Here is a 24,329-nt window from a genome sequence, read left to right on the forward strand (position 1 = left end):
GGAATGAACTGATCCTGCAACTTCTGCATTATACCCAGAAATATCTGCCATTGTTCCCCCACTGTCATCCCTGCTAAGGTATTGCACCATTGAACTTTGGCCAGTCCTCCTTCATAGTTCCCTTTATTCAACTGAAATATTGTCACTTCCGATTGTACCCGCTCCCTCTCAAATTGCAGATTGAAGCTTATTGTTTTATGGTCACTACTTCCCAATGGTTCCTTCACTTCGAGGTCCCTGATCAATTCTGGTTCTAATATTGATTCTGCAGAAAGAATTGGTCATTTATACCAGTAGACCACAAATGACTGTTTGAAAGTGCAATCCTTTTACATAAGAAGGGAGGTCAATAGACTGTTGGCTTAAAAAGGAAGAATGCTTGTCCAGAGATTGTGAATTTAAGTTGGAGCTCTGTCTCTAGTTTATCTGAGAGGTGAAATAAGGTGGAATTTTAGAGGCAGTATCTTTTATTAAGAATTACATTTTTGTGAATCTTCTGCAAAAAAAAGTTCAAATTTTAGGTGTTTCTGTAAGAGAAACAATGTTTTAAAATTTCATATTTGAAAACTGCTGATAATGTAAATTGATTTTATAGGAAGAAGCAAAATGTTATTCTGATATAAACGTACATTTATTATTTTGAACTCTGGTTCACTTAGTTCAATTTTTACCTGGGCCGTCAATGCAAGCACAAAACTCACAGGAGAAATTTTAACTTCCAACTCACTTTCATGTTGCAAGTCTATCTTCAATTCAATTCAATTTGTTATTTTCCCAGTTGTGAGAATATTGGACAAGTCAGATCTTTATGATGATTTAGTTTTATGGGCAACATCTTTTAAAAAATAGAATTTATGGAAGAGCAAATAAGCAGCATATTATTTAGGACTGAATTGAAACCCTAAACAGTGATCTATGTTTTGCAAGTTCGCACAAATAAACCTTAGCTATATTGACTAAATTGGAATACTGAACAGTGAGATCATGATTCTAAACAATATGTATTGTATATACAACTTAGACCCAGACATTCAGGATTAACATGAGTTAACAGACAACCTGTATCCAAACACTACACTTCAGTCGGTTGATACAGCCAAGGGCAGATCCCCTGTAGTTGCGAATAATACTGTGCTTCATGAAATCTCAGTAATACTCTCTTCCATTCCAAGTGTTCACTTTCCAAGACCAAGGCTTGGAATGACTTCAAAGCGTCTCTGACTCAAACTGTGTCAATGACTGCTCATGTCTTGGTAGTTCAGACTTTTATTCAGAGACTATGTTCCCTAGGACGCCTGAGTCAGCTCCCAGGAAATAATTATTGGCGCAATTACAGCTGTTATCAAATAGCTAGTTTTACCGAGCTGTCTCTGAATTTTTCTAAGCATCGATCTTTCTCAGTTGAATGAAGCAAGTGCTACTCCTTCATCCCACACTCAACTGCACTCAACTACAATTGGTTCCCATCCTTCTTAACTTTTTCCTGTCACAGATATACGAGTCCCTCACACTTCTCTTGAGCTTTAAGAGACTGCTAAAAGCAGTACTTTTGCTGCTTGGAACCACTTCTTTAGAATTTTCCCAGCTCCAAAATGCAATTAATGTCTCCTGACAAATAAACAAATAAATTGAAACCAGAGAACCTTTGTAATCTTCACCACTTCCATGAAAATCTAGCATACTCTGAGCTTTTTAAACCTGACTTTTAGGGTAAGTATCTCTGGTTTACAATGTTTTTCTTTGATTTGTCACACTGAGTTGTATAGCCTGTCAGAGTTCACTGAATACTTTAAAGTATGTTAGCTTTAACAACCAAACTCTCTGGACTGCCATTACTTGAAGTAGTTCAGGCACAATGAGCTGAGTTTTCCCAGCCCCTGATAGACATGGGCAAAGGTGAGTCATTTCGGAAAATATGGTGAGATTGGAAAAATAAGATGGTCAACGTTGAGGGAAAGAAAACTTTTAAAAGGCAATATCTTTTTTGAAAAAAAAACATTTTTTTGAAACTTCTGCAAAATGTTTCAATGATGAAATGAGAGTTTTGCGAGTGAGTGGTAAGAAGCTAAATTGCATGAGTTTATATCTCATTATTGCCTGTTCTCACTTTATTTATATGCATTTTGCTATTCTCCCGCACGACATAGAGAAACTGTGATAAGTAAGCATTTTGTTTGCTGAGGGAGGGGATGTCACATTTGTGCAATGTGAAGCCCTTCACATGGCAATAGCATTAAAAAGACATGCATACAGATCAGGTGAAAGTCATGTGTCACCACATAATGTTATATGGGGACCTCACGTAATTTACAACTGTGTCCCTGAAAAGTTCTTGGTCATGAAAAGGAATGTCGATCATGTTATTCAGCTACTGCTAATGGCCGTAAAGCTGAAGTAATGTCATGCGGACTGTAAATATTCACATTTCAATGTCCCATAGCCTGAATAAAATGCAGCAGCTGCTTACAGATTATTCTGTTATAATGTGTGTTTCATCACCGCGAATTGCCTATGATGCAATTGATGAATTGTGGTGGTGTTTGGATAATGCCAACTTTCTACTGAACAGGTATAGTGATTTTGTATTAGCGATCCTCTGCAGTGAGATTTTCTACAGCGGTTTTCCATAACGCGATTTTCTGTAGCAGGTGTTTTACAGAATGACCTGTATTTCACACCTTAGACTGCAAAATGTCCATGTCATTATCCCATAGGCAATGCTGCCTTTTTTTGATACAGTGGAGGCTAGGGATGTGAGCGAGAGGTCCTTATTATTGGTGCCACATGTACAGTCGGTTGTTGTTTGTGTGTCAAAAGGCTTAGGCAGCAGACGTCTGAATCTGGGTCAGAATATTTAAAGTTTCATGTAGAGGTGTCTGGCCATGTCCCAGTGTTTGGAAGACATTGTTAAAATTTTATTTTGTGTGCGATGCAACTGCTGAATGGTCATATTTACTGAGCAGCTGCTTTGTTTCTGATATTGACCACATAGGCTTCTTGGAAGTAATGGCCATCTCACCTTCACATCAAATTCCAGTTCAGGTCATGTTTTGGGGTTCTTTCCAGTACCATGCAAACAAAGGATGACTCTTAATGCTTGGACTCTCTCCTCCAGCCAACTGGAGGATGATGATGATGATGATGATGCATGAGAGGTGCAGTATTGTGCTAAGTTAAGAACACGATTAAGTTCATCAGACAGAACAGCACCTACAGCATTCTGCAGTGCTAAACAGCACAGACAGGATTTCTTTGTGAAGCCTTTTCTTGAGGACTGACTTGCGCAAAGTCTTTTTTCATTAACTGTAAATATTATGTCACTGTTGGGGCTAGCATCCTTTATATAATCCCACCTGCCAGTGCAGATTAAGAGACTTGATCTTTCTGTACAATTCATGGTGTTGAATAAAAATTAAGGTTACAAAATGTCGAAGCCTTCACAACATCCGATGTTTCCCGATTCAATCATGGCTCTGTTCCATATGAGTGCTCTGAATCGGATAGCCATCAGTCAGACAGGGTTAGAACATCATATGATTCAAAGAGCGGCTAGCCCCTTTCCCTTCATTCTTGTAAATGATATTCACTCCCAGAGGTGATGATGAAAATATGTCGACAAATGTGGTAATGTACATACAATAAAGTCTCACCTATGCCACCTATGTGTCCTCATAAGGGCTTCCACTAGGTCCAGTTATAGTCATAGATTCACAGAGATGTACAGCACAGAAACCGACCCTCCGGTCCAACTCGTCAGTGCCGACCAGATATCCCAACCTAATCTATTCTCATTTGCCAGCACTTGGCCCATATCCCTCTAAACCCTTCCGATTCATATACCTATCCAGTTGCCTTTCAAATGTTGTAATTATACTCACTTCCACTACGTCCTCTAACAACTCATTCCATACATGCACTACCTTCTGCTTGAAAAAGTTGTCCCTCAGATCCCTTTTATATCTTTCACCTCTCACTCTAAACCTATCACTCTAGTTCTGGACTCCCCCACCCCAGGGAATAGACTTTGTCTATTTATCCTATCTATGCCCCTCATATTTTATAAACGTCTATAAGGTCACCCCTCAGGTTCCAAAGCTCCAGGGAAAATCACCTCAGCCTGTTCAGCCTCTCCCTATAGCTCAAATCCTCCAACCCTGGCAAAATCTTTGTAAGTCTTTTCTGAACCCTTTCAAGTTTCAGAACATCCTTCCTATAGGAAGGAGACCAGAATTGCATGCAATATTCCAACAGTGGCCTTACCAATGTCCTGTACAGCTGCAACATGACCTCCTAACACCTCTACTCAGTGCTCTGACCAATAAGAGAAAATATACCAAACGCCTTCTTCACTATCCTATCGACCTGCGACTCCACTTTCAAGGAGCTATGAACCTGCTCTCCAAGTCTCTTTGTTCAGCGATGCTCCCTCGGACTTTAACATTAAATGTATAAGTCCTGCCAGATTTGCTTTGTTGGGGTTCACAGCTGGAATGGAGGAAGTTTGCCATATAAGTGGAGACAATTGGTCTTGGAGTTTTGTGCAGATAGTCTCGGAAGCATTAGTTGTTAGATGGCTAAACCATTGAGTGTGTCCTGCCCAGATGTTGGCTCACCTTCTTTGGCTTGAATTCCCATGTGATTGGGTATAGCAGGCAGAGTGAGGGTGGAGGAACTGGGCATCTCTGGAGTGTGCTAAGAGAATAATTCAGCTGGGAGAAGGGTGTGAACTATTGGTGCCTCCTCCTCAGGAAATGGTCAAAATTTGGCATGTTAAGAATACATTCATAGTCATGGAATGGGACAGCAGCGCAATAGTTGATAATAGATTTTACTTGGTTACTGGGACTTGGAGGTTTTGGCATAATTACCTGCTCATTGTCCTCCTCCCCTGAGGCAAAGATTCTCCATAGGGAGTGAAGAGACAAATTCCAGGCACCCAACCACCTGACTTGGCTTTCTCCATCCTACTGTTTTTATTCCTGTATAGAGAGAAAGAGAGAGTGTGGGACAGCTGAGAGTAGTTGATATAATTGATTGTGCTTTTTCAGGTTGAAGAAAGATGGCGAGGTGTCCTGAGTGAGTGAGTAGGCAATGCAGAGGATATACAGGGTTAGGAGTCTGGGGGCACATTTGCTTCTCCTTGTCCACAAACAGTGTAACAAAGACATTTTTACACCTCTTACCTACTGGATTTCCTGAGGTACAGGAATTCCAGCTGTATAATAAGAATAAAAATGGAGTGAGGTGAATTGATTAATTGATTTGTTGTCATATGCACCAAGATACAGAGAATAGTATTAGATTAGATTAGATTACTTACAGTGTGGAAACAGGCCCTTTGGCCCAACAAGTCCACACCGACCCGCCAAAGCGCAACCCACCCAGACCCATTCCCCTACATTTACCCCTTTACCTAACACTACGGGCAATTTAGCATGGCCAATTCATCTAACCGGCACATTTTTGGACTGTGGAAGGAAACCGGAGCACCCGGAGGAAACCCATGCAGACACGGGGAGAATGTGCAAACTCCACACAGACAGTCATCCGATTCTCGAATCAAACCTGGGACTCTGGTGCTGTGAGGCAGCAGTGCTAACCACTGAGCCACTGTTTTGCATTCTATACAGGCAGATCATACAATACGAAGTGTGTCAAGGAAGCAGAACAAAGTGCAGAACACAGTGTTACTGTAGGTGCAGTGAAGGTGCAAAGAAAGGGAGATCAAAATTAACAATTAAGAGATCCATTCAAAAGTCTGACAACAGCGATACATGTCTTCAAACTTTTATATATTCTGCCTGATGGAAGAGAATGTAACTGGGGTGGAGGGGTCTTTGATTATTTTCATTGCTTTCCCGAGGCTGTGTGAAGTATAGATGGAGTCAATGGATGGGAGTCTGGTTTGCATGATGAACTGGGCTATGTTCATGACTGTAGTTTCTTGCGATTGTGGGAAAAGCAGTTTCCATACCATGCTGTGATGGACCCTGATAGGATGCTTTCTATGGTGCATCTACAAAAATTGGAAAGAGTCCTGGTAGACATGCTGAATTTCGTTAGTGCCCTGAGGAAGTGGAGACGTTTTTGTGCTTTCTTGACCATCACATCAACATGGGTGGACCAGGACAGATTGTTGGTGATCATTACTGATGCTCTCGAGCATCTCCACCTCAGCAGCATTGATGCAGATGGAGTCAATGACCAACTCCTTCATTTTACTGATGTTGATGGAGAAATTGTTGTCTTTACACCATGCAGATAAGCACTTGATCTCTTTCCTGTATTTGATCTCATTGTTTTTTAAGATCCAACCTATAACTGTTGTCAGCAGCATGCCATCATCTATACACTTACTAATGAAATCTGTGACGGTGGTGGCATACTTGTTTAGGTTGGCCATTGAATATGGACCAGTCCACCAACTCTAAACAGTCTTTTAAGAGCCCTTTCATTGCCTCAGACCAACACTGCTGTACTTTCTGTATTGGGTCCTCCACTTCAATTTCTGCTTGTAAGCTGGGAGGAGGGGCACAGCATTATGATCTGATTTTCCAAAATGTAGATGTGGGATGGAGCAGTAAGCATCTTTGATGGTTGTACGGTGATGATTAAGGATGTTCAGACCTCTGGTGGGACAGGAGACGTGTTCATGGTATTTGGTAGCACATTCTTGAGATTGGCCTGGTTGAAGTCACTGGCTGTGATGAACAAGGCGTTGGGGTATTCTGTCTCGAGACTGCTTGTAGTGCTGTATACTTCGTCAAGTGCACTGTTCACTTCTGCATGGGGTGGGATGTAGACTGCTATCAAGATAGTGGAGGTGAATTCATGCGGCAAGTAGTAGGGATAGCACTTTACTTTTAGATATTCTAGGTTCGGGGAGCAGTAACCTGCCAGGGTCACTGTCTCAAAGCACCGTGAGGTATTGATTAGGAGGCAGACTCCATTGCTCCTTGCCTTGTGGTCCATTTAGTGAACTGAGAAACCCTCAGGTTGTAAGGTATAGTCAGCTGTAGCAGGACTGAGCCATGTCTATGTGAAATACAACACACAGCAGTCTCTCAATTCCCTTTGGAAGGTGAGTCCAGCTTTAGGTTCATGCCTTTTGTTCTTAACGGCTAAGATGTTTGCCAGGAGTGTGCTGGGGAGAGGGGATTTGAAACCCTGTAGTTTCAGTCTCACCTGAAGCCCAACATGTTGCCTATGTTTCCTGGGTAGTCGGTTGCTCCTAATTGATCCCAGGCATCTGTGAGGGAAGTCTGCTGCTCCAAGAAGTAAGTGTATGCTCCCGATGGAGTCTTGAGTGTTCTAGAGTCTTGTGGCCAATTCAGTATGGCCTCCTTGATGTCAGGTCACCATGGGGTCAGGTCTCGTCCCCACTGTGGTCGGGCCTCAGTTCTGGGTTTCCATGAGGAGGTCAGGAAGCCAGTAGGCCCATGGATCCCATGGGCTTGTGATTCCAGCATTGGTAGTTGAGCCACCTTGGTCGTAGTACCTTTAAACCTGAAAGTAGATTTAAGACAACATTGATAGTAATTCTGATACTTAGAATTGAAGTTTAGAGGAGTAGAACGGTTACAAGATGTGTAAGAATAAAATCTGCTGCAGATAGCTCACAAAATGTCATCACAGTCCAGTGCCACCTTTTGGTGCTCAAAGGATTTCTGTCTGCTCCCTGCTCTCATCTCCAATAACACCATAAGCGGATGGGATGAGGTGAAGTTTGAGAATTTAAAATTTCTTAGTTTCACATCACCCTTAACCTAGCCATCCTTGGAGTCCAAAAAATACCCCCTCCCGTCCGATTTCTTTTCATGTTTAATATTTTGCTCCATTTGGTGTTTTGTCTTTTCGATGTCCATGCAAGAACTGCTTAGATTAACAAATAAAAGTAATCACCAGATGTAATTGCCTTGTTACAATTGTAGTGGTTGTAAGTCTTTAAAAAGTCCAACCACTTCATTTTTTTAAGCTTCATGTGCTTGATATTTGGAGAGATAAATGAGACTGATAAGCTTCTGTTAATACTTCCAGCTTGAAACGGTGGAGTTAGTAAACAAAGTTCCTCTTGTTACATCAGTGAGCCCCAAGCTGGGTGAACCTCTAAACATCTCACGAACAATTACACCTGACCTAGCAAATGGAGAGGTTGGATTTACCAGCAATGAAACTCTTCTTGTTTATGAACCGGAGAATTCTTCAGATAGTCAGGTATATATGGGCTTTAAATTATGGCTTCTTTCAGAAAACCAATGATGGTATGTAAGCATGCATGTATAAACTATCACTCCAATCAGCCTGTTCCATATGGTTGAGATGTTTAATGCATCCAAATCTGAATGCAGCCTGTTCTTCGAGAATCATACGATCTTCTGGAAAGAGCAATGAAAAGGCAATATGTGGAAGAAAATCTTATATATTTCTCAGCTTCTTGCATGATTTGAAAATAGTCCAGAAAGTGAGGTGTTAATATCTACATAAAAAGAATTTCTTTCTGCACTGCTTTGGAGAATTTGTGCTGACCATTTTGGATACTGTGAATGATACAGAGAAATTTAATTTGGATAATGTCAATAGATAAATGATGTGTAAAGTACAACCATGTACTAAAAAGGTTATCACTTAATTCTTGTGGTCTTTTGTTTCAGATATACATTGCTTTGCAACGTGATGGAACTGATGGCTCTGCAGAGGTCTACTGGCATTTGAAACCTACAGGGGTTAATCATCACAGCATCACCAATGATGACCTGGGCCCAATCAATGGGTCTGTTATATTCTTGTCAGGCCAGAGCAATGCCACAATCAACATTACAATAAAAGCAGATGACTTGCCTGAAATAAATGAGACTTTAATTATCTCATTAGACCGGTATGTGTTTTTTTTTCCATGAGCACTGTTTGCTTATAATTTTAAAAAACCTGTTACCTTGCTCATTGATTTATAAGTATGACAAATACATAGAATTAGTGATGGTTAAACTTTGGCTCAGTGGTACCATCTTGCCTCTTTTTAGAAGTTAATGGATTTAAGAGTTCAGAGCACATTATCCAACATTATATTTCATGCTGTGCTGAATGATTTTTTTTATTAGCTCATGGGAGGTGTGTGTCACTGGCAAGGTCAGCACTGCTTTCCCATCCCTATATGCCCTTGAGAAAGTGCTTTCCTTCATTTTTTTTTCCTTTTTGTCAGTGAGCCACTGCTTTGAACCACTGTGATCCATGTGAATGTACTTAGAAATATTGTAGGAGAAAGTGAGGACTGCAGTTGCTGGAGATCAGAGTCAAAAGTGTAGTGCTGGAAAAGCACAGCTGGTCAGGCAGCATCTGAGGAGCAGGAGAATTGATGTTTCGGGCATAAGCCCGAATTCGGGATTCCTGATGAAGGGCTTATGTCCGAAACCTCGATTCTCCTGTTCCTCTGATGCTGCCTGACCTGCTGTGCATTTCTAGCACTACACTCTCAACTTAGAAATATTCTGTTTAGGATGAGGAATTAAATAGAAAATGTATTGTTGCCACCTTGGGTGTAAAAAGATCTTTAGACAATATTGGATGAAAGTAGAGATGTTAACCCAGGGATACTGGATGAAAGTAGAGATGTTAACCCAGGGATATTGGATGAAAGTTGAGATGTTAACCCAGGGATATTGGATAAAAGTAGAGATGTTAACCATACTACTGATTATAAACAGTCTTGTTATTTACTTTATTGTTGTTTGTGAGGCCTAATGTGTAAATTGTCTGTCCTGTTTTCCTGTGCTATACTTCTGTGACTCAGTGCAATTCAGGGTCCTACACATTCTTTATTCAGTGTGTTATCCACCCTTGATATTCTCCATTCAGAAACATACCCAGCGCTAATTGGAAAGTCAGTCCTGCCAATGCAGCAATCAAGCTGTCAAATCTTTTGGATAGCATTGCGAATGCCTGGCCTAGCTTCATATGATGCTTGGCTGACCTGGCCATCCCCATTACTCAGTGTGGTGAGCTGAAAAGGATGGTCCACAGGAAGGACTGGGTCTAGTCCAAAGAACTTTGCTGGCTTGATTTCCTTTAGTTAAATTGCAACAACTGGATTAAGAATTTATGATATCAAGACTTGAGCTGGTCTTCTCCAATATCGAATCAGAGGTGAATGTGCTATCCAGATACATAAAGTGGTACTGGAAATAAAGGTCAACATCCCATTGCATGAAGGTGGCAGAGGCAGTTCAGAGTCCACACAGATTCGTAAAGTCCCCCAGTGCCTGTTTCAAATGTCGTCTTTTCAATGTATTGTTCAATGATGGGTAGCTGGTTATAACCATAAGCCAGATGGAGATGGCAGAAATACTTTGCACCTTTGAAAAATGGTGCTTCCTTGATCTTAGGCAGAGGGTGAGCAACCTTGTGAGTGTTTACATTGAGTGCCTGGAAATTGACATCGATCCGCAGGCTTCTGTCTTTCTTCCTCATGAGGAGAGCTGGGATGTTGTGTGGATTCGACGATCCTTGGGTGATACCTTACCATAAGACTTCTGCAGATAATCCTGGACTTGCTTCCAATGATGGTAACTAGGGTCCACTAGCAAGGAATTTTTACATATCTTTAGCCACAGTGGTTTACCAGGTCACTGCAACTAATGTTATTGTCATAACTTTTACTGAAAGTTGTTCTATATTTGGTGAGAGCAGAAACAAGCCCCCTCCTCTGGCTGTTCTCCAAGTTGCCAATGTCCAACTTTAAAACAAGGTTAATGATATCTCCTCCGGTCTATCCACTCTCCACCACAGTGCTGGCAGGTTTAAAGGCAGCAATGGGTATTATGGGGGGTAAGCATCTTTAGTATTGAAATCAATAATCTGCATGCATACTGCCCTTTATTCCCTCAGTGAGAAGGGTAATTCCCAGAGTTACGCCATGTGGGAGCTCTGCCATATGTGACATGTGATTCTCTCAAGACCTGAAATTGATCATTTGGAGACAGCCGACAGGAGCCTTCACGAGCAAGTAACAAAACAGAATGATTCGTTACTACTCGAACAATCCTTGGCTCCCATAGAGGCTGCCGATCCTTGAGTGTTATGGAGCAAGGTCAAAGGCCCAACAGTTCCATCTGTTGACCTTCAAATGTGCCTTTCACAGATGTCACCATGCGAAGATGCCCACATATCTGTTTTGGAGGTGCCGATGTTGGACTGGGGTGAACAAAGTTAAAAATCATACAACACCAGGTTGTAGTCCAACATGTTTATTTGGAAGCACTAGCTTTTGAAGTGCTGCTCCTTCATCAGGTGGTTGTGACATGTTCACATGTTCAAACCAAATACCATGGGTTCTTCATTATCCTGCCTCCAGTCCAGGAGAATTATATAATTATTCAACTTCACCAGCGCTAGGGATATGGAAACTAGATGTCCCCCTTTTTCTGGCTTGAATGCATAAAATCTGTGTTGTAATTGTGTCAGGGTGCTGCTGTCCCAAAAACCCTAACCAGTACCTCAAAGATCCTCTATAGAATTCTTTGAACATCTGTACCTTTGCCCAATATTTTCTAATTGGTTTTTCTGCACAGATATTCCATCCTGAACAGTACCAGATCCCTTACGTTGAGTACCCTGGATGGTATAACCAGCTGTGTCTTCTTAATACATCATTCAGTCATGGATCATGAAGTGTTTCCAATTTTTCTAGCTAACTGGGAAATAGGATGTCTCACTTGGAGTATCGTTTCCTCTTTTTTTGCAGCATCATGGGAACATTCAGCAGGAGCCTCTGCTTGGGTTTGAACTTAAGATCTGATTCCCTCCACCAATATCAGAGCATCCAGTGTTCCTGGAGCAACTTTCACCTGCCTCATGGACATTGGCACTTTCAAATCCTCCACCATCCCCTCGTTTGTTGTTAGATACTTTTCAAGCTCTTCCGTCATGTCTAAATGCCTGTGCAAAAGAATCCTACACAAAGAACATGAGATTTCAACATAGCCAAAAGATCATGAAGCAGGATTCTTTTTCCAATGGTATCAGGTCATTCCAAACCTGAAGGGAAGTTCAGGATAACCAAGGAACTATTGACAGCTTGTACGTAGAACAACACCTGTAGGTCATACAGAGGCACCTCGATTATCTGAAATTCGATTATCCGAACAAAATCGCAAGGTCTCGATGCTGGGCTAAACTGCGCTATCCAGCATTCAATTATCCAAACATTTGATTATCCAAACAAAATATTCCCCGCCTGTGTCGTTTGGATAATAAAGGTTCCTCTGTATTGGGCTGAGGAATAGTTTGTCTTCTTCACCTTCTCATCAGCCCTCCTTCTATCAAAGACATTTCTTTCCAGGGAGAGTCCATTCAACTGCTCCAACAACTCTTCCTCACCATTGCCACCTGCTGGTGGAGGTCCTGGTAAATTGTTTAACTTCTTTGCACAGTGCCTTCCATCACTGTCATCACTTTGTGCTAGAGATCCTGTCACAAACCAAACAGAACAGCTAGATTTACTAAACTGTAGTGATTGTAATGAGGTCAGCCACCTGGAATTCATAGATTATGCATTCCCTAATTGGGGCTGTTAATCTTGCCCAATCAGGGAGCCCTCACTGACAGAGATAAAAATCGGAGTATTTTAATTTTGTCTCCTTCAAAGATGTAAAAAGGAGGGCACTGTATAGACTGCAAAAAAAAAGGAGTGTCAGAGATACTGATACTCTGATAGCTGGCTCTGAATGAGGCAGTACTAAAGTCATGGAATGTTAAGGTGTAATTTATGGGTGACTTGGTGATGGATACTGGCCTCTGTAGTTATTTCATAAACCAAACTTTCATAAGGTTTATTTTGTCTATGTGCTTCATTTATAAAGTGATTTTTCTTTTTTGTGCAAAAGAAGCAAAAAACTGACAAAGCACATGTAGCTAAACCTACAGCTGCCTTTATCCATTTATATGTAGTCTGGGAGCTGGTCCTGATAACGAAGCTGCTATTTCAGGTCTCCTATTTCAGTTCCTGTTTGGTAGACTCCCTTTTCCCTTTAGCCTGTCGGCTTAATTTTAATGCAGAATATGAATTGGGTGGGTGGGACAAGAGTGAAGTGAGCCTTGCCCGTGAAAGGAGTCTTGGGTATTTTGTATGCCTGTCCTCATGTACATGCTCCAGTTTAACCACTGTCCCAGACTAGCTTGGAAATGATAGCTGCCTGATAATCAAAAGTATAATTTTGGAAACCAGGAGGCAACTTCAAGAACCAAAGGAATGGCCATCAGCACTTAAGACAGTCATGGGGAGGATATTTTTGGAGGTTTCACTGTTGGGAGGCAATAAGCCTTAGGTTTCATCGGCCTAATCTTTCATACAATCCTGTTTGTCCTCCAAGGAAACTGAAACAACATTCCTGCTGGGGCCTGTTCAGGCCTCAGCTCCTTTCTGAGCTATTTTCATGTGGTGGGAAAAGCAACAATTCCTTCCTGTTTTATTAAAATGACAGCTCAAGCATGATGATGTCATTTGAGCCCTGATCTATTTAAAAGAAAAACCTCACTAGTAACAAGTTAGTTGTATGTGTCCTCGTGTGAATCATTATCTTCCAGGAGTATGTAACATAAAATTCAAATATGCAGGCAGGTCTTTCCAGCCATGGGAAACATGTTTGTGATTTCCTGACTCTGCTCCCTGTTTATCCTCTGGAGCCTGTGCTTATGTAATTCGTGTTATAGGCTACTACACCACCCTTGCTATAGTAACTGTTATTGTAGAGTATTCGATTATATGCCATTGGTATATAAATGCACGAGGATGAAAATATCAAAGTCCTGTTTTAAATGACTTATATTTCAGTATTTTCCCTCTTAGTATTTCAATTTACTTAAATAAAGCAACTCTTAATTGGATTTAGAGGTTGTGAGAGGCACCTCACTTCTATTAAGTTACAAAATTATCTATTTCAATTTCCCGCAAAAATGTGAAGAATGTGTAATTGTTCAATTACACAATATCCATAACATTGTTGATTTTATTATCATGGTTTTTTTTAGTGAGTAATAAGATGACCACCATTTGTTTGGTCACCAACCAAGCAGACTGTAGTTAATTGTGATTGACTTCTTCCTGCAGCAGTTACTTCGAGTTTGCTAACAAGCTTTGCTGTTGACACCAAATTGACAATGTAAATGAGGCACAGCAGCTGCTGCCAGCGTTGGCATGTATCACTAAAAGTCCTGTTTCCAACTCTGCCTTTCACACTCCTTTCAATTGGAACACGAGATTGAGAATGGGCTTGCTGTCAGAAGAATAGGCAACCATGTATGTTGGCAGCCAGCAAGTGCCTGCCTGAAATACACACAGCTGCACCACGCAGACCACAAAGCATCTTGTGAACACTGGTGTAACGTTCTGGCAGCAGTTAAATCATCACACATTGAAGATTTGTAAAAACATTTTGAAACAGCTATCGACAGAGGGGGGAAGAAAAATTATTGCTGCAGCAAGTAGTCAGTGGACTGTCAGTGGAATTGGCAGGAAGGGAGATAGTGGGACCAAGAAGGTAGCTGGGAGCCCCACAGAGAAGATATTCAGTCACTGTCTCTCAGATGGCGAAGTTTCCTGGCAGTGGGCAGGAGACGGACTATGAGATGATCGCCTATCTACTTTAGAAGGTGGGAAACTAATATGTAAAAATGAAGGATCCATTAAGGGCCGTCTAATAGACCACCAGTATTTTGGTGACAGCAGGGCAGCTCTTTGCCATATGTAGGCAGCTGAGACTTCACAGAGGAGACCTTTCCTGTTGAGGCTGCTCAGGCGTCAGAGCATCTGCTGCTCTGTTTTAAATGGGACCAGCAAGAACACATGGGGAGGCAAGTTTATAAGCAGCCAATTAGAAGACTGCCTGTGGAAAATCTGCCAAGCCAGTCCTTGCTCTGAAGCCAGAGCCAGCCATCAGAGTTAACAGAGCCTCTGACAATCCAGTTTCTATCTATCAGCCAGACCTCCCTGATTGACCAGATTAAAAGCCTCAGTCAGGGAACTCCTATCAAGTGAGGTCCACCTGGCTGACCTCGTTACAGCCACTACAGGTTTTGTACGTTTCTGTGGGCAAAAATTAGCAGATGATACTAGATTACATTTGATATGGTGAACTGGTTCAAAAATCAGCATTACTTAAAATCCTTCTTAAAATCATGGAAAAGTGCATTCCATAAGAAAAGAAAAGCTCATCGTTCACATTTGTACCTATTAGTGGCAAAGACAAATCTATTGAATTCAATGTCAGCAGTTACTAAATATTGCAAAAAGAAATTTGTTTGTGTACTGATTTTTTTCTAGCTATATGTGAAAATGGTGCATTTAGCAGAATAAGCACATGTTCCAAACACACAGGTGAAGAGAACTTTACATTGATGTTTATGGGTACAAGGAGAGTATGGTATTACAAAACCTAAAATAAAATTTCTGCAGCTGCTGCGGTTTGCCCAAATGCTGTGTTTAGTAATCATTATTTTTGGATTCATCTTGACATTGTGTTATGAGTCAACCTTGACACTCATTTTTTTTTATACGGTCACACTAATTCATTGAGAAATAGTGAGCTCTCTGAATACCTTTTTACTCAAAACAAGTAAGATTTTTGTAGTGTGCATGTTATGCAATGTTGCACAAGGACAAAATAACCTTTTTCTTATCCTACCTTCTAAAATTATGGAAATGAAATTCATATCTCCCACCACTCTGTGTCTACAGGGTAGAGACAGAAAGGTTTGTGGTATACTTTGGGTAAGTAGAGTAAATTGTGTTGTTTAGGTTTGGCTGCCACTATCATGATTCTCATTTATTTGATGTCTTGTGAATGCAGTATTAACACACGCATCATCTGTTGCATGTGGCATGATTAAAATGAAAGAACCTTTTGGTTCACAACATGTAAAGTGGCTTATTAGCATAGTAGGTTTGCTTCCATGGTTACTCTCCTTGTTTGGTGGCTGCTTTGGTAATTCATTAATAATTAAAGAGGAAAACAGTGCTATGAGGATCTTGAAGAAGCATTGTTTGCTCATCACAATTTTATCCCAGGTAACCTACTTTGCATTGCCATTTTGCATTTGCTTCACATGAAATTAGCCTAATGTATAAATTTACATTTGAATGGAGACAAACACTAATCAAATAGTTTACATAATGCAGTTCTGTCATTATTGATGTTGAAATTAGCGTGGCTATAGATCATGCTGTTGAGACTGTTGTAGAGTTTAAAATTGAAATGGGTCAATGCTTTCTTGGTTACCATGTAAAATTGTGCACTGTCTTGATGTCTTCTGATTGTTTGTGATTTGAGAATGCACCCTTACAATTTCTGAATTTTGCACACAAGAACTAAGATTAGCATTGTGAAACCATCAATATACATTTTTATTCTACAAAATTCGTTAATAAAATTAATATACATCAAGGAACTAGAGGACACAGTTGATTGGCAAACTGGTTTTGGGACCCAAGTTTTCAATCCAATACAGTGAAGCAGTGAACACTGACTTTGTTGCTTGCAAAGGTCAAATACACAATTAGCTTTATTGGATTTCATCCGACAGCAGCAAATGTCTACAGTTTCTTGAAATAACTGGAACAGTGAATGGGGTCAATTAGTATGCTTGTTAGAATTTATTGAAGCACTAACACAGTTTACTCTCAAAAAGTAGTTGAGTTTGTGACAAATAAGGTGGCAGGAATAATTTTATTTGAAGTAGAGAATGTTGAGGTCAAATGATCATTAAGTTATTGACATTAAGATTATAAAAACTGACCAATTTTTTTGCTCCCTTTTTTCTTTGCAAAGTTACTTGGGTAGTGTCCAGGAGATTAATTCCTGAAAACACTAGAAAGGTGCACACTCTCAGATTTTGGCAGAAAGGCAACCTTGCCAAAATGTTTACTGAGGGCCAGCAGTGACTTAGATAACTAATTTAAGTATTCAGCAAGGAGCAAAAACACCAGCAATCTGTGAATTATTCAGTGCAATTTACTTGAAGTGACGTGCAAAAATGACTACTATATGGTGGACATTTGGTCTTGCTGATAAACAGATGTTCTGCTACTGACTTGTTCTGATGTTGGATTCTTATACAATTCTCTGGCCCAGAAATGGCTTGAGGAGCCAGGGGACAGCATGACAAGAAGTGGCCAGGGCATCACAGGACATTGGTAATTGTTTTTAAAAACTAATTGTTGTGAAAGAAAGGTTGAACTGCACTGACACTAGTGTGCACAGGATGTGGTGATGTCAGCAGCCCACGTGCAGGCTCATTGTGAAGTCAGTCACAGCTGACTGACATCACTGATCATGTGCAGGGACCATGGGCCATTTTGTTGGTCATTTTGCTGTTCAGAATAATTGCTCCTTTCTTAAGTGTTTGCTCATTAGAGGTTGCTACTAAGGCCAGCATTTATATAATGATTCAACAGTTAGATTTCAGGAATGCACAAATATAGGAGCTAGCATCAAGAACTATGCCAATCAAGCCTACTCCAGCATTCACAGAAACATAGGAACAGGAGTAGGCCATTCGGCTTGTCAAGCCTGCCCCACCATTCAACACCATCATGGCTGATCAAACATTTAAGTGCCCTTTTCCCATCCCATCCTCTCAGCCATGTATGCCAGTGATAATCAGAAATCTATCAATCTCTGCCTTAAATATACTTTAAAGTTTATGTGACCAGTGACATTGCTACCGATGTTTTTATCTGGGACACATGGGGTAAATGTTCTATAATCACTTCTCTCAGCAAACAATGATTTTTTACTAACTTTTCCAATTACTTATTGTACCTTCATGCTAACTTTGTGATTCATGCATGGAACACCCAGATTGTTCTACATCTCTGAGCTCTGCAAATTCTCACAAAATTGATAATATACTTTTTATTATTCCTGCTAAAATTGAGAATTTCACATTTTCCTACATTATACTTCATTTCCCAGATTTTCCCCCACTAACTTCACTTATCTATCCTCCTTGTGCTCTGTGGGGTATTCAAACCAAGGCTCCCAGAACATTAGAATGGGGCTCTGGATTATCAATCCAGTGGCATTACTACTGTGCCATCACCTCCATAGTATCTGTATTTATATTTTAGCCAGTGTGTGGGTAAATCCCACAAGTTACCCTTAATTTGGCTACTTATTGAGAAATCTCACAGATAATGTAGTATCGAAACAATGGTTTAATTATTGCATGTAGCAACTAAAATAAGACATCTCAAGTTAATTAGTTCAACCTCACAACCTAATTTGGCTATTAGCCCGTGATTAATGATGGAATCTGGCCAGGATTTCACCAACAGTGGTCTGTCTCTGGAAGTATCCAGGGTTTAAGCCTTGTTCTTCAAAGTTCTGTTACTGACTTGTTCTGGTGTTGGATTCTTACACAGTTTTTTTCTTTCAAGTTTGTAGTGTGATTTTATTTGTGATTCAGAAGATTCTTTCAGTCCCAACAATGAATACTCTTTCTGGAGACCTCAAGTCTGTTGCTTGCCTTCTTATCAGAAGTAGCTCTTCTGTTCCTTGTTACATTCAGAGTTAGCTGTCTGTTTAAAATGCAGCTTTTCCTGCAATTAACCCAGTACTTCATTAACTTTTCACAAGACTTAATTGCCCATTTGTCACGGAGTAGCATGTTACCAAGCAGGTGTTATCTCCTGTCTACCGGGAAACAGATTGTTTATGTTGTTCTTTCCATATGGCTTTTAATTCCTTCTTTATAACAATGCCTCCTTGTCTCTTTCATCTTGAGAAACAGTCTATTCCAGCAAGAGTAATTGCTGATTCTTTCAATCCATGAGCAGTTATTAAAGTTGTGAGGCTTACATCGTTACACTAGTTTTCTCTTGTAACTTACACTTGTTGAATTTTTTTGTCATCCTTTGCTGCGTTTTATATTCTGTACAATCTTATGACACGCCATCCATTTTTGTGCCGTGAAATGCTTTTGCTTTCAATCTGAGACTATCTGTAACTTGTAAGGAAATTGTGGATGGCAAGCATTCAGAATGGATGAAATATGTTTATGTAAAGTAATATCATAGCTCAGCATAAACTGGAGAGTGAAGATGACATGATAAGAAAGGGTGTAATATGGACAATCAAAGACATTAGTGGTCTGACAGCATGGTGCTCTGCTAGACTTTGGTACGCTAGACAAATCTGTCAAAAGTGATATGCTGAACTTTCCAACGACTCCGTTGCTGTCCTCCCATTATTCCAACTCATTCAAATTTCAGCAGCTCATCATCCTATCTCTCACTCATGTTTCTCCTGGTCTATAAGGAGTGCTGGAAAGGCTACTGATTTTTTCTTGTGGTCACTTCTGCCTCACTGCAGCTGCCAGTTTTCCTCAGGTGGGAGTCTCAGTCAGTCACAGTTCAATCTGTAAGACATGATACATCTGATTATTTTAGCCTAGTTAAGTACTTAAACTATTAACCAACCTCCGAGGAGCAGGCTGACTGCTTGTAAAACTTGGTGGCTGTTGAGTTAAAGTTTGCTTCCCAATGTGCTCAAAAATTTAACTCCCTCTGTCCACAGCCTATCCCACCTGCTTGTCCAGGTTAAAACTCTGCCCTGTATTTCTATGTAGATTTGGATGAGGTGGCAATAAAGGCCATAAAGGTCAGTTTATCTGGATCTCTCACTGCCCCTCTAATATAACTTGTTGATGTTAGAATTTCTTTGTTGATTTGAGCACAATGTTGGCATCAAAATGACTAAAGTGAAAATTATGCTCTATAATGTGAATGTTGATTTGAATCATGGGTTGGTTATTACGTGCATTGCCAAGTGTTTTTCAGGGGTTTGCATGTAAAATAGAATGAGGCGCCCAGCCTGTCATCTTCCTACACACTGACAAGCTCACTCCTATAATAAATGGCAGGCAGGTCACAAAATTGACAGTTTGCCCATGATTCAGTCTCTCAAAATTACCCTGCACACACCATAATACTGCTGGAATTCCCTGAAGGGAATAGGCTGCCCATTATTTTTAAATGTTTTAAAGCTATTTTCAGAGTTGCCATGTATGCACTGGGGTCACCCTTTGAAGGTGGTAGCTCCCTTTGTTTCTTCCTGCATGGATCACTCATTCCCAATCCCTCAGCTCAAAGAATCCACCCCATCAATGGCCCTTATTTATTCCAGATAGGGGTTCCTTTGGGCCTTTTTTCTGGCATTGGTTGCTGGTTCTGGTAGTGCCCACTATTGAGATCTGGCACCTCTGGAACTGTTAGTGCTATCAGTCAATCTGATTGGCACCAACTCCAGAGGGTGGGATCTCCTGCCACTGAGAAGCAGCATTCCCATTATGTGCTGATTTGGCACATTATGACTGTGGGATGGCCTTGTTCTGAATCCATTGTCTGTACACAAACTTACATCTGGAGTGGGCTTTGCTGTGCATTCCCTTGTTCTGTATTGCATGGTTTGTGTTTTCCCATGGTATATGATAGTATATTAATAAGTTAATCACTCATGTAATAATTCTATGTACCTGTAAGTTAAATATGTTTGGTACTGTAATCTGTATGCATAAGTTTATTTTTGTTATTTAATAATTAGATTAAGTGGGCGGCATGGTGGCACAGTGGTTAGCACTGCTGCCTCACAGCGCCAGAGACCCGGGTTCATTTCCCGCCTCAGGCGACTCTCTGTGTGGAGTTTGCATGTTCTCCCTTTGTCTGCATGGATTTCCTCTGGGTGCTCCGGTTTCCTCCCACAGTCCAAAAATGTGCAGGTTAGGTGAATTGGCCAAGTTAAATTGCCTGTAAGTTTAGGGGAATGGGTCTGGGTGGGTTTCGCTTTGGCGGGTCGGTGTGGACTTGTTGGGCCGAAGGGCCCGTTTCCACACTGTAAATAATCTAATCAGATTACTTATAGTGTGGAAACAAGTCCTTATGGCCCAACAAGTCCACATCGAACCTTTGAAGAGCAACGCACCCAAACCCATTCCCTGACATTTATCCCTACACCTAACACTATGGGCAATTTAGCATGGTCAATTCACCTAACCTGCACATTTTTGGACTGTAGGAAGAAACCGGAGCACCTGGAGGAAACCCACGCAGACCCGGGGAGAACGAGCAAAGTCCACACAGACAGTTGTCTGAGGTGGGAATTGAATCCGGGTCTCTGACGCTGTGAGGCAGCAGTGCTATCCACTGTGCCATCTGTGCCACCATGCTTTTGATTTTAGTCGAATAATGGCAGCACCAGAACAAATTTTATATGACTACAGTTGGTTGTGTTCTATTGGAAAAAAAATTCTAACTTGCTTCAAAAATGTGATTTCTCTCAACATTGTACTTGGTTTTGATTTTGTGCACATTAGTTAGCAAGTATTTTTGTTAAATAGTATGCTCTATTTGGATGCATGTGAACCTGAAGCAAATACAGTTTTTGACTTTATCTTTCATTTGCAGAACTAACTCTGAAAACCAGATCTTGAAATCAGGATTTACTAGTCGAAAGATAATTATTTTACAAAATGATGACCCAGGTGGTGTATTTGAATTCTCCCCGCAAACGAGAGGACCATATTTTGTCAATGTAAGTCTAGATGGATGGTGTTCAAAATGAATAGTTCTATGGAAAATTATAAATAAAGTACAGCTTTATTTGATTCCCTAGGAATCAGGTTTCTTCATATCATAGGCTATTGATGTGTTTACATTTTCCTAGCTTTAAAAGGATACATTCATGAATAATATGACTTCACCTGGAAGTTTCATCTTGCCATCAAATGGGGAAGGGGGTCAAAACAAAATGGAATTTTACTATGCAGCTATAATTAAAAATATATGTATAATCAAGTTTACAATTTATAGCACTGACTAATAAATTATACTTAACATATTGACATTTTATTACTTAAACAAAGTGTTACAAGTAAGGGTCCCCAAGTTGTTCCAATTCTTGGTGAGATATTCGTAAATGCTTGTCCTCCAGGTGAGGCAAGATGAACATGCTCCTCTTTATCAAACCTCCCGCTCGCTTGATCCTAATGAAGTTAGCTTAAAAAGGATCTTTCCTGTGTGGTTATCATTACCCAACACAAGTCCATTTTTATTTCAAAAAGAACCAATTTAACCAGGCTTCCTTGAATTAAAGTTAAGAGTGAGTTTATTTGCTACTAATAGATGTGAAAAGATATGCAGAGAAGTAAGTCCAAAAAGGTAAAATAAAAAAAACATATTTTTGGCATGTTCATAATGAATAGATTATGAAATATTACAGCTGTTAAAGTGGCCGATCCTGGTATTGCTGACTTTGGTCGTGAAATAGTTGTTTCCAGACATTTAGTTCTGCAGTTAGCCGTGAGGGGTTTGAGCAGTTTCTTTCAACAGGTTTATTTCAAAGTTCAAGCTTTCAGAGCACTGCTTGTACTTCAAAATAAACCTGTTGGACTATATCTGGTGTTGTGTGATTTTTAACTTTTGTCCACCCAAGTTCTACACCAGCACCTCCACATCATGTCTTTCAACAATGGCTTTGTTAACAAATTTCATCAGTTGGAGAGAGACTTTATTTCATTTTATCTGCACACACAGAGCTAAGCTGTGTCCTTGAATAGCACACTTTTATACAGCATATCTTGAACCACAAGCTAGTACACTAGCATTCCAGTATTCTTCAGCATACTGGGACTAGGGATTGCTGTGGTTTCTTAACTCTCTTTCTTCACAATACTTGGAAGAGTAAAACACAAATTCTTTTGCCCAGAACTACCTTTTCTCAACTCATCATTATCCACAGTCTGCGACATAAATGAGAAGAGATCACAGTTCAGTATTTTGAAGTGTTGCTATCCGATATTCCTGTGACACTCTTCTGGGTGTGACATTTCATGATGCTTCTTGGGGCTCAGTGTAATCCACATGAATTTTCCCATGTTGCCACTGAATTTACATTCTCGGGCATCTTTTGGCTTGTATGTAATTTATTTGAAGTGAAACGCATGTTGTACTTATACTTTCAATGCATCCATAAGTAATTTGGGGTTATGATCCATTTCATGACAATAGACGTTCTTTGCAGAGTACAGGATTGGAGAACAGATACTCCTAATGTTAAGTGGTTGCAATGAGGGGCAGATAGAGCGAACTCTTTTTTTCAACAATTTGTAGGAAGTTCTATTGTCAAGAATAATCATTTCTTTAAAATGAAGCCTGACAGATGAAAGTGTGTTGTTTCTCTGTCAGCGATCCACTCTGAGAGCCTTGTCTCGTGGAAGGGAGCTATGTCAGCTTTTAGCCTGTCAAGTTAATTATAGCTGTCCCGCACGTGTCATCAACCAGCTGAAAGCTGTCTCTCAGTTCTACACACATATTTTTGACTTTTCAACTTACCAGTCAAAGAGTTGGCATCTTCTTTCTCTTAATTCATTTTGTCTGTTTTCTAGTCTGTTTAATTCCACTCACTAGTTGATGGTTTTTGATTCAAAGAGATTTACAAATCTCGCACATTTGCAGTCTTAAGCAATCTAATTTCTGAAGCAAAAACAAATATTGCTGAAAAAGCTCAGTAGGTCTGGCATTACCTGTGGAGAGAAATCAGAGTTAACGTTTCTAGCCAAATGACTCACTAGTTTCTGTAATCTTTGAGGTAGTTCTATTTAAAATTTAAAATACCATGATTTCCTCAGATACTTTTATAGTTAATATTTTGATATTGGTATTCTTTGGGGAAAAATTGCTATTTGTAAAATTGTATACCATAAACTAATTAAAATTAAAATAAATAATGGCAGCTAAATTTGAGTCTGCACTTCACCATGTGTTAGCCTTATTACCATGATCTTCATTAAGCATAAAGACCTACAGGGTCTGCTGGTCCAGTGTGGTCAAGGAAAACCTTACGAGTCTCATGTCCAGTAAAAGAGATTATTTTTCTGGACATGAAGTCGCTTATTACATGTTACAGAGTCATAGAGTCATAGAGATGTACAGCATGGAAACAGACCCTTCGGTCCAACCTGTCCATGCCGACCAGATATCTCCGCCCAATCTAGTCCCACCTGCCAGCACCCGGCCCGTATCCCTCCAAACCCTTCCTATTCATATACCCATCCAAATGGCTCTTAAATGTTGTAATTGAACCAGCCTCCACCACATCCTCTGGCAGCTTATTCCATACATATACCACACTCTGCATGGAAAAGTTGCCCCTTAGGTCTCTTTTATATCTTTCCCCTCTCACCATAAACCTATGCCCTCTAGTTCTGGACTCCCTGATCCCAGGGAAAAGACTTTATCTATTTACCCTATCCATGCCCCTGATAATTTTGTAAACCTCTATAAG

At 40.3% G+C, this 24,329-nt stretch overlaps 1 protein-coding gene across 2 annotated transcripts in view; it reads left to right on the top strand.

Moving 5' to 3' along the window:
• adgrv1 (adhesion G protein-coupled receptor V1) overlaps positions 1–24,329 on the top strand; it is a 559,481-nt gene that overhangs the window by 48,986 nt on the left and 486,166 nt on the right. The window contains exons 10-13 of one of the 2 annotated variants that reach the window (XM_043709105.1): positions 8,038–8,214; positions 8,652–8,875; positions 15,728–15,760; positions 21,452–21,578. In XM_043709105.1, coding sequence (XP_043565040.1) covers positions 8,038–8,214; positions 8,652–8,875; positions 15,728–15,760; positions 21,452–21,578 — 561 coding nt within the window. The remainder of the gene's footprint in view (positions 1–8,037; positions 8,215–8,651; positions 8,876–15,727; positions 15,761–21,451; positions 21,579–24,329) is intronic. The other variant, XM_043709113.1, reaches the window with a different exon arrangement.

Source organism: Chiloscyllium plagiosum, chromosome 2 (genome assembly GCF_004010195.1).
Source record: "Chiloscyllium plagiosum isolate BGI_BamShark_2017 chromosome 2, ASM401019v2, whole genome shotgun sequence".
NCBI classification, from domain to species: Eukaryota; Metazoa; Chordata; class Chondrichthyes; order Orectolobiformes; family Hemiscylliidae; genus Chiloscyllium; species Chiloscyllium plagiosum.